The sequence below is a fragment of the Acomys minous genome (genome assembly GCF_964271855.1).
Source record: "Acomys minous genome assembly, chromosome: 4".
NCBI classification, from domain to species: Eukaryota; Metazoa; Chordata; class Mammalia; order Rodentia; family Muridae; genus Acomys; species Acomys minous.
Window position 1 is genome coordinate 17,978,954 of NC_140486.1, and position 11,364 is coordinate 17,990,317.

The following is an 11,364-nucleotide window of genomic DNA, read 5'->3' on the forward strand; positions in this document are numbered from 1 at the left end:
CTGTCACCCCTCTCCAGTGGAGTCTGTGTGACAAATACTACACAGATCTGATACTAAGACCCAGGAAAACGGGGACAGTCTCCTGGGCTGAGGTCAGTATTCCTGCCAGCAGAAAAAAACTGCAGTTCGAATCCTCATTGCTGGGAGCGATTTCCTATTCTCTCCAATTCTAACTGCACTTCACAGTAGGATGTTTCAGATGTAACCATGTTACATTGGACATAAATAAGAAACTGTCAAAAAGTTAAAAAACTTAGAAAAGAGAGGTGCCTACTCTCCTCTCTCTTCTCTGAGGAGCAGCTAGCTCCTCAGTCACTGATGACAAGGTGAAGGACAAATCTTAAGAACAAAGCAAAGTGATTTAGGGCACAAAAGCTTAGACTAGACCACATGGGTTAAAGTCAAACTTTAGATTAAAGGACTGACAAGAACTGGTATCATCAGTGAGTCAACAAACAAAGGGTACAAAGTGAGTGGTGTGTAACTGGTCCTACACTGGTAACTCTATTCCCTACCAGGAGGCTCCAAGTTTCACTACTCTCAGAATCCTTTGAGAAAGGAGGGCCTGACTCTAGGATTAGTAACCACTTAGTCTAGTACTGAGAGAAGGAACTATCATAAACCAAACACCAATGCTAACACACACACACACACACACACACACACACACACACACACACACACACTCACTCAAAGCTGCATAGTCCTTTAGACACTCAGGCTCACAGGGTCTTTGATGTTAGTTTTTTTTATTTTCTACTACAATTCAATTGCCAGAGGTACAGAGAGCATGAACTCTGAAGTAAATTCCAAACAACTCCTCGGTTTTGTATATTTATCACTTTCCCCCTGTGAAACATGGAAAGTAACCAAAGACAAAATTTCTAGCTTTGAGTCCTTTCTGTTTCAAAAGAGTTCCATCAAGAGTCATGGCGTGGTTATACAAAGCTACAGGCAGTCTCAGCACTCTGGAGCCTTAAATGGGAGGATTAAGAAAGCTCATGGCTCATGGCAAAATTCTTAAAAACACAAAAAGAAAAACAAAGAAAAAGAAAAGGAAAGAAAAGAAAAAAAGGGGGGGGGAGAGAGAAAAGCCTCAATAATACCTAAATATACTAAGGACTGTAATGTTAAGCAACATTTACATTGCACATTTGAGTGTAATATATAAATGAAACATATAAAAATACAAGTTATAAAAAAATGAGTCATGGGAAGCAGGGAAAATCGCAGTAGCCTAAGCTACTGTCCCATTTTGGTGTCCTTGACCCCTCCTTGACCCCCCTGCTCCCTCTAGCCTTCCTTCCACTCCTCCACAGAACTTCCAGAGCTCAGCCTTTTGTTTACCTGTGTGTCTCTGCATTGGATCCCGCCACAAGAAGGCCTACAGAGTAAACTAACCTGGGCCCATGCAGGCACACAGAGACTGAAACACCAACCGAAAAGCATGCATGGGCTGGATCTAGACCCCCTACATATATAGCAGATGTGCAGCTTGGTCAACATGTGGGTCCCCTAACAATGTGAGTAGCTGCCTCTGACTCTGTTGCCTGCGTTTGCACCCCTTTCCCCTAGCTGGACTTCCTTGACTGGCCTCAGTGGGACAGGATGTGCTTAGTCCTGCTGTGTCTTGAGGAGCCAGAGTGGATTGGTGCTCCTTGGGGGTTTCCCCTTCTTTGAGAATAAGTGAGGGAAATGGGGAAAAGGAGGCGTGTGGGTGGGACTAGGAGGAGAGGAGGGAAGGGGCTGGGATCAGGCTGTGAAAAGATTAAATAAATAAATAAATGGGAAAAAAGATACAGTGTCCCAAGAAGCACATGACATTAGCTTTATGTCATCTTTTATGTATAGAATTGAAGGCTTCTGAAATACATTATCTCTGATATTTACCTTTAGCTAAAATCATTCCAATGTTATTTTCCTTGTCCATCTCAATAGAGTCACCGATTTGAAAAACACAGTAGATGTTTTCCACCATCCATCTAAAATTAACTTTCTTTGAGGATAAAAGAAAGTAATTTAAAAATCTTTTATTGACAAAGTTCTTCTAGTTACATTTGCTGAAACTTTATGGTTGTGTTTAACATTAGTAATTCATCTATATTTTCTTTTGCTATTACAAGACTTTCAAAGTATTTAGTTCTATTTGATTTTGTGGTATCACAATCTTAAAGCTAGAGGGCAACTTTGTCAAGTGTCTGGCCACTGTGACCACACTGCTTCACGACAGGGAATACACCCATGCATGCTACTAATGTTAAGAGTGCTTTTACCTTAAAAATGAAGACAGTTGTCTTCATTACTGTGAGACTTAAATTTATCTTAATCCCCAAATCTCAGCATGCCTTATCACTGAACACTTTGAGGTTAGTCAACACCCTAATCCTGTGTTTGCTTAGGTACAGGATTCCTCAATATGAATAACCGGGGAGTGGCTTTGTGGTTTGTTTGGAAGCCTCCCAGGATTCCTAAACTGTGAGAAACTGAGTGAAGTGAGCGGGGCAAGAGTTTATATCTTCCGAGCATCTTCAAGTCATCCATATATAAGAGAATGTTTCTTCGATGGCACTTTAGAAGGCAGCCACTGCCTCTATTTTTCTTTCTCTGATTGTGTAGTATAGTTTAGATCTTTCTCAAGAAGAGAAATAACTATAAGTTCACAGAATTCACATTCACTAAAGGCGCAATTACTAAGTTAGCAGAGGTTCAGCGTTTGTTCTTTCTAATCCACAGAGTTGGCACCAGGCTTCTTGGCTTGCAGCTGAGGCGATCTCCCCCAGAATGGTGAGAAAGCAGCAGCAGTACACCATGAATGTGGAGCAAAACGCGGCGGAGCAGGTGAGTACAGCAGAGGGCTCTTCACAGCTCTCAAGTCTAAGCCTCTTGCTTTCAGCCTTTAGCCTTGCCGGGACTTTGAAACTGTACTACTGCAGAGTGAATCTGGCTGTCATCATGACGGACTTGTTAGGTGGATAGTATGCCAGACTATGTTTTAATACTCCCGAGAACCTGGGAATTAGTCTTGATGCTTGTATTAGTGTTCACATCAGAACATCACATACGTTACCTGCAGGGAAAACAAAAACAACTTGGTTAGATGATTTGAAGGGTTATCTTAATAGCAAATATTGCAAGATTATTTTTACATAGATTAGTACATTGGAAGTACTTATTGTTGATTCCCCCCCCCCACCTATATTTGCCTACTTGTAATCAAAGTAACAATTATAAAACTGTCTCATGGAGGGGAGAACTTTGTTGATATTACATTACTCTGCTGGTGTGCAAATCAGGCTTCTCTTAGTCTCATGAAAACAAGTCTGAATGGTCTCATTCCACACTCAAACTAATGCCTTCATTCCACAAACAAGGAAACCAAAATGTTTATGAATGCATGTAGCTATTCAGAGTCAGAGGGAATTGCTTTTCTCGCATGTACTCCCTTATAAAAAACAAGCTGCCTTTAAGTTCAACATGTATGTCCCCAACACACACACACACACACACACACACACACACACACACACATGACTTTTATCAACTAGAATTTGCATCCAAAGAACTTTGGAGAGTATTACTTTTTTGACTCGAAGTTGCACATGAGAGCAGTTCAGTTTTCTAAAACTAGACTATGATCAACTTAATTTATATTTTCACTGGCATTTCAAGAATGCTGCATGACACCATTGCTTTAACCTCATCTGTTCAGCAGTGTAGTTGTGTTCCCATGTGCCGCTGAATGTGGTTTACGGTGTTTGTTCTCAATATCAAAAATCTTGCTGGAATTCAAGCTATTGTGTAAACTATTTAATTGTGCCAAGAAAACGAGACAAACTTCTGTAACGACAAAAGAAAGGAAGAAAGAGAAAGGAAGAAGAGAAAAACAAAGGGGAGATTAGAATTTACCATTTACCATCTTTTCAGTACTCTGACAGGTAACTTGAGCCCTCTTGTAGTACTTAAACTTGAGACATGGGAACCTTGCTTTGAACAATTATGTATTGTTTATCTTGGGAACCTTAGAAAAATCATTTTTAAAAACCACCCACAATCCTATGGATTTATTATTAATCCAATGGAATTATTATCAAACAAAGATATTTCTTTTAAAAAAATATGATAATGTTAACAGTCTATCAATTAATTAATGTTGCTTATATTTCAGAAGACTAGCATGTTATACTATTACTGAAACTTTTTGTGAGGATGCTTATTAAAGTTGCCTTTTGTTCCTCAGTAAAGGTTTATGTTCTTCTTTGGGTGAATTCTATTGTATTTTATGTATTTAGGCATTTTATGTACTTCATTGTTACTATAAATAGTGCAACACATGTGCCCACCACAGAGAAAGCAATGACTCTTAAGAATGTTTTTTTACATACTTATAACTAATGTACTCAGTGAGTTGTTATTTTGATATATTTGATTTATATGAGAGTATTCAAGATCCTGATAATAGACTATCCTGAAAATGTTGGCAAATTTGTCTTTACATTTTCATTATCCATATGTAGTGAGTTGAACTTTTAGGAAAACATTCTCCACTCTCCTTCCTGTAATGGGGTGGCCCTCTTTGCTTCATTGTTAAAACATACTGGTCATTATTTTGAGGTAAACATTTCTTGCTACAATTAGGAATAATTCCTTCAATTTTACTTCAGGCAAAGTCATTTTGCTTGAATCCTTTCATCCAGACTGCTGGCTGCTTAGACTTGTTAATGGTCCTGAGGCACCTATTGATATGGTCAACTTATTTTCCTTCTTTGGTCATTTGGTGTGAAATGCAAACATATCTATGTCATATCACTAAGCCATTGTGATACACGTAGAATTTACCCAATTCTTCTTTTGCACCATGTTACATTCATATTATTTTATGAATATAAATACTATGTTCCCAGATCACATAAACCTTCCTCATTCTTAAAGTTTAGGACTTGTTATCTGATCCTTTATTGATGTTCTGTCTCTTCCTATACAGTTGTTAAGAAATCCATACTGTTCAACAGAAGGAGCACACTGTGGCTGTAGATCGCACCATGTGACATGTGAGCTGCATCGGGTAAGGGAAGTGGTTAGACACATCTGTCAGCAAGACAATCTGGCACTTCTATGCGTTCCCTGGAACATCATAAGGTCTCCCACAAAGGATAGCACTCGATTTTGTGTCTTTAAGATCCCGTAAATTAAGCTGGTTTACTCTTTTTCTTTGTATATTTCAAGGAGATTCCTTGAATTTATGTTTGACATGAAAATGATATTTAATAAATAATTTTAATTATAAACAGTAATATTTAATGTGAAAATTGAGAAAGAATGAACAATGAGCAAAAATAAACAAAAAGGCCCTTGCAGTTTTCCACCTTCCAAAGTCAACTATCTCAATGTTGTCTTCAGTTTTATATTTGTCACTACTAATTAGAACATTTTATCTGCTTTGAGAGGTTTTTACCTGATAACATCATAACAATTTCTTTTAAAAATCTATTTAATATGAAAAGTTATTGCTTTAATACCAAAGGGGTCACTGAGGGATTTTGTTGTTCTCACAAGATTGTACATAGTTGTGTGTGTCCAGGGGTCATTTGTGCCTTTAGAATAATCAAATGCATTAGTCTTACTCTAGTTGAAATCCGTTACCTGTTACCATTTTGTAATTGCTGAAATAATCACCCCTTTATTGCTTTTCAGGTTACGAAACACCCATGTTCACTGTGGAAAATATTTCTGATATGTCTGTTGGCTTGTCTAGTTGCCACAGCCATTACAGCTCTGGTCTTTTATTTTGGACCATTTGGCAACCCCACCAATACCACCATCGTCATTCACACAGATGGAAGGTCCAGCCAGGACCCCTGTACCACCGCATCTACACCATCTCTTACCCCAACACCTCCACCTGAACCTGAAACCACTCCATCTCCTACTAGTCTACCCACCCCGGGCTTTTCTACCAGTCCACCCACAATCACTACCATGGTGACCAGCACAGAACACGAAGTTGAAATTGAGTATGACTACCGAGTGTGAACTCTCAGCTGTCAAGCCTCACTGAATATCCTCACTGAAAGGCGACATATCCAAGATTCTGAACCCTGCTGTAATATCCCATAGCACAGTTCTGTGTTGATCTATGCTGCTTTCCATGTGATGATAGTCTTGCCTTGATTATTTACAACCCGAGAAAGACAGGGAGGGCTACAGCAATTGCTACTACCTTCTGGGACTTCTCTAATTCTGAGACTTATACCCTGTTAGGGACAACGAAAAGGGACTAATGCTGCCAAATGTGGTTAAGAGTTGGAAGTCACTGACTTCCTCTTATGCATGCTGGAAACTAGGAAGAGCTTTTGTTATTGTTCTATAGATGAGAGCATATTTCCTGCATTTATGTCACTCCTTAACATGCTGGCCATGCAAAGACAAAACCAGATAAGATAAGATCATGTTACTGTTTATGAATTCTAACTTTCCAACTTCTCTCTTTGGGATTTGGTAAAGAAGTCATAGAGGGGACTGGGGTTCTAGGCCTGCCTGATGGCCATTGGATATCCTGGGATGGCAACATTGTGGAGAGGACATTTGCTGTTGTTGGGCACTGTTAAGGATAGAGGTACTGTTTGTCTAGCCTGTGGCACTGACTTTTAGTGTTGTTAAAGTGTCATTTGCCTGACTTTGTTTTTCTACATTTCCTATTTGCAAGTTTCAATAAATCTAATCTTGCATGCGATCTCCGAGTCTTATCCTTGACTTCTCAGTAACCTAGCCCACTGTCTTAACACAGCTTGGCTAAAGAATGTCACACCTACCATGTTAATTGATTGGAAAAACAAAATTTTAGTTGACTCTGAGTGATTCATGTAGGCTAATACAAAGAGTGTTTTATTACCTATTTTGTACTACCAACCCTTTTCGGCATTATTTTTATTAATTTTTGAGAATTTTATACAATGTGTTTTGAACATAGTATCCCTCCCCTGAGTCCTCCAAGAACTAAATTTTCTATACACCTGTCCCTTCCCAAGCTACCTGGAGGTTATTTCTTTGTCATATTTTGTCTTCTTTCCTCATTGAGCCTGGCTTGTGTTACCCAGCTTGTCTTGGGAGTGGGGTTTGCCCTGGAATATTGTCAGTCTACCAGAGTCACATCATTAAAGAAAGGTGACCATCCATCTCCACGAAGCTATCAAATGGCAACAGTTCCACAAGCAGTGAAGGCATTTACTGCCCACCTTCTCCTCTCGATGCTGGATGATTTTAATGTCTGGATGGAATTTATGTAGGTCTTATGCATGCTGTCACTACAGCTGCTGTGAAGCCTTACATGCACCTCATCTATTGAGTATTGGAAGCACTGTTCATATGCACTTACAAACCACATCTGTCTCTTAGAATGTACCTCCTACAAGGGATGTGGTATGAATGTCCCATTTAGGGCTGAGAGCACTCCACGGTCTTTGACCAGTTGAAAGGATATCTCTGTGTTAATTGACATATATTGCAAGGAGAAGCTTTTCTTGGTGAAGGTTAAGAGATGTCCTAACAAATGGATATAAGAATTTAGGGACAGTTTATTACTATGCCCATTTCACAGAATAATAATATTAGGCTTTTCCTAGAGCCTATGATCTAGGAAGCCATGAGCTTTTGAACCAATTAATGGTTCTGAGGATGATTTATATCTTATGGAGCAGGGCTTAGATCTAATCAGAAAATAGTTGGTTACCACCATAACATTTGTACTACTCTTGCACTGGGTGGGCATATCTTGATAGGCCAGTTGTTCTTGCTTTCAGGGTTTACCAGTAAGATCAAGTCATTTTATTTTTTTTCTCCAACAGCATGCGTAGCAACTTATGGCACCATGAGCACTAGCCAGTAGGGATACACTGCAGTGAGCACTCCAACCTGAAAAGAGGATGCTGTGTGGACCCGGCTCAATGTAGGTTTCTCCTCGACCTTCTAGCCACTGAGATTACTTTGTCATCTTCTCTATTTGACCGCTTGTTATTTATTTATTTATTTATTTATTTATTTATTTATTTTTAGCACTTTCATGACAGCAGTAGAGAGAGAAGCAGATATTCGTTAAAGTGATTTTTAAAAATTAATAAATACCTACTGACACTTACAGAAAGGATCTTCATATTGAGGAACTAAAAAACTGGCAACCAGTGAGAAATAAACAATTAATGTTTCAGCCAAAGACTGTATGTAGGGCTAAGGTGAATATCTGGATTAAAACAGAAAATGAGAATGAATACAAGGGATTAAAAAAAAAGCAAAGACACATCCACATCGAGGAAGACTTCAGGTGGAAACAAGGGATATATTTACATGCACTCACACCACACTTTTATATATTGCTTCATCTCCACAGCTATTTTAAGCTCTTACTTAGAACATTTAAAACCATTAAGTTGCCTTATACACAACACTGTAACTGGAAGGGCACATTGTTTACCATTTGTGATGGGGCACAAGAATGGGTCAATGGTACCTGTGTTCTGAGTGAATAATACTGACTTGAAGTGTAAGCTTTTGAATGCAAAAAGAATTCAGTGGTAAAGCAACCTGCCTGACCATCCTCTGCCTACTAATGCTATAAAAGCAGAGTGGCCCAAAGATGCAGATAACAGACCAGCAATGTATAATTCCATACGATTCTAGGTTTCTTTACAGACGTGACAGGCCAGTTAAATTAGTCTAGATCTTTGAGGTTTGTAGAGAAAATGGGATTTGCAGAAAAACAAACAAAGAATAAACCATCAAAAAACCAGGCTGCTTTTTATCACTTCTCAGGTAGTGATAAACATAAAAAGCCTTTGAGGAATTGTTATATATACTACAAAATTACTTGCTGGCAGAATATAAGAATGAAGGTCGACATCATTTGAATTAAAAATATCATTAAACTATATGTAAGAGTTAAAATGCAAGGGAATAATTATACATGCCATTTTCTTCAGAATAATTTCGAATTTTTATTTTTATTAATATAAGAAAGTTTAATTTTGCCAGATTTGAGTGTCCTTCCATATCTAGTTTAAATTTTTCTTTGTGATAAGAGTAAAGACAGCTTTAGGTTTTAAGGGTATTGCCAATAAAGGGTAATACAAAATGTTCTATATTCTCCAAGGCATTTTGAGTATGAGGAAGCTGTGGTGAGACTTCTTCTGGCAGTATGGAAGCTTGCCTTCTTTGGGTTGATGTAGCACCATGGCTGGGAGATTGGTTTCCTGGGCTAAAGTGTGGTGTGAAGGGGCTCCTGGTTCAGTGTGGTGTGAAGAGGTTCCTGCTTCAGTGTGGTGTGAAGAGACTCCTGGTTCAGTGTGGTGTGAAGGGGCTCCTGATTCAGTGTGGTGTGAAAGGGCTCCTGGTCAGTGTGGTGTGAAGGGGCTACAGGTTCATGTTATCTGAGATGATCTGGTTTCTGTACTTGCTAAAAGGGAGATTGGAATCGATTATTATATTTTATTTTTGTGTTAGGCTTTAATGCTTTAATAGAATATTAAATAATCTACAGAGTTTGGAAACTATCTTCAAGTGTCAAAGTATCTAACCTGACAATGTACAAAAAAATTCATGACAATTCTAGTTAGGGTGTGTGATTTAGCTTACCTACAACCTTATCTAAAGTCTACCTAGATTTAATGATTAATTCAACAAATACTAAAACCATCATACTTTCTGGTATTGTCATTTTAACACTGATACACTGAACTCTAGTGGCAAGGATGCATTTTACATTGTTTACATAAGTGTTCACTACTTTAAGCATCCCCTAAAGCTTTTTTAAAAATCATGTTTCTGTATATGTGTATTTTGTGTGAGTTTTCTTCTTCATATTGCTTTTGTGCAAATCAGACAAGGTGAATTTCAACTGTCTGTGAGAGACCTCAAAGCAGAAAAATAAATAAACACATGATATAACAACAGAGAGGAGAAACTACAATGATTTTGTAGAGCGTCGTATCCTTTATGTGAGTGTGCATCTGCTTTGAAGTTCAGTGTGATTTGTCAGAACATTATGTGCACAAGTTCTGCAACATCAGATATGTTTGTTGCTAGATTTTTGTCTGACCTAGATGGAAGCCATTGACTGCTCTTATAAATGGAACAAAAACTCCAAGTTACTGCTTCCTACTTGCTGTCTCAAAGACACTTCTATAAGTTTGTAATGTAAAGTATATTGTAATTGATAAATTACCCAAAATAAAAGAAGTGTCAAACTTCTTAGAGCAAATCCTCCCCAATTATGTCTACAATAATTCTTCTTTTCCAGAAATTAGTCATATGACCAAATTTGGGTGCCATTGAAGGAACAGGAAGATGTATGGATAGCTCCATCTAACAATACGAGTTGTATTTATGTAGAAAACAAGGACAGTCAATACTGGGGACAACCAGGAGTCTGACAGAGCAATTAAATTAAGACACTAAGAGGAACATGAAAGTATTTTTCTTCAAGTTTCTAATCTCTTCATGAACCCCAGGTCTTACTTACAATTCTTGAATAAATACCTGGCAGTTACAAACTTATAAAGATGTCTAATAGTAATGAGTCATGTACAATTCTAGGATGACTTGGCCTTAGATGGCAACCTCACCGGCTGAGGATGCATGTCTCCAAGAGGCTCACCTTCTCTGGTGAATAACAGCAGTCCCTCCTTGCAGGAGTGGCTCATGACTTCCACCTCTGTACAACCCCAAAGAGCCCAGCCCTGTACTGGAAGGAAGAACAAAGCATTTGGATGCATCCACACTGGCAACAGCACAGACACATCACGTAGCTACAAGAGCCTTGTGAGCTGTCCATTCAAAGCTCCCCACCTGGGAAGGGACTGGAACTGGAAGTTTTTGCAGGGCTGTGGGGCATGCAGGCGTCGTGCAAAGCACTTAATCCTTTGACCTTATGGATGTCATTGGTGCACTGGTGCCTGAAGCTGAGATTAGAACTGAAACCATGGGTCTCTGTTCTAGCATGAACAGAGTAAGTTTCTGACTTACACTTGACTATTTCCTTGTGCTTGTGAATCATTCAAGTCCCTCTTTATTAGTTTCTACTTATTTTATTCATTGATTTCAAAATGGAAAGTAAAATGGGGCTCCCCAGTAACGTTTTTCTCTTGAAATTTTCTCTAGCATATCTTCAAGTTAGCCTTTCTCTTCCTCTAAGAACCAGTTTAATTTTCTTTCTAGGTCTCACTAAAGGATAGAAAAGAAAACAAGATGTTTAAACTATACCACTAAGCAGACAGGATTTGAATTCCGGCTTCCTCCGTTACTATGTGATCCTGGGAACTGAAGAGCACCTTCCTTTGCCTCCGTTCTCAGGTCTAGAAAGAGTAGCTAAAACATTAC

The 11,364-nt window shown here is 38.7% G+C and overlaps 1 protein-coding gene across 1 annotated transcript; it reads left to right on the forward strand.

Moving 5' to 3' along the window:
* Positions 1-2,589: 2,589 nt before the first annotated feature.
* LOC311596127 (uncharacterized protein) lies at positions 2,590-6,707 on the forward strand. The gene is made up of 3 exons (XM_084779348.1): positions 2,590-2,838; positions 4,982-5,062; positions 5,692-6,707. Exons 1-3 carry the CDS (start codon positions 2,782-2,784, stop codon positions 6,028-6,030), a joined length of 477 nt encoding a protein of 158 aa, XP_084635474.1. The 5' UTR covers positions 2,590-2,781; the 3' UTR covers positions 6,031-6,707.
* The last annotated feature ends 4,657 nt before the right edge of the window (positions 6,708-11,364 follow it).

Excerpts from the sequence above, each read along its gene's own strand:
- LOC311596127 (XM_084779348.1), top strand. The coding sequence starts at position 2,782 with ATGGTGAGAAAGCAGCAGCAGTACACCATGAATGTGGAGCAAAACGCG. Across the intron at positions 2,839-4,981 it reads AGCAAAACGCGGCGGAGCAG|TTGTTAAGAAATCCATACTG; the intron begins GTGAGTACAGCA and ends CTTCCTATACAG. Across the intron at positions 5,063-5,691 it reads TGACATGTGAGCTGCATCGG|GTTACGAAACACCCATGTTC; the intron begins GTAAGGGAAGTG and ends ATTGCTTTTCAG.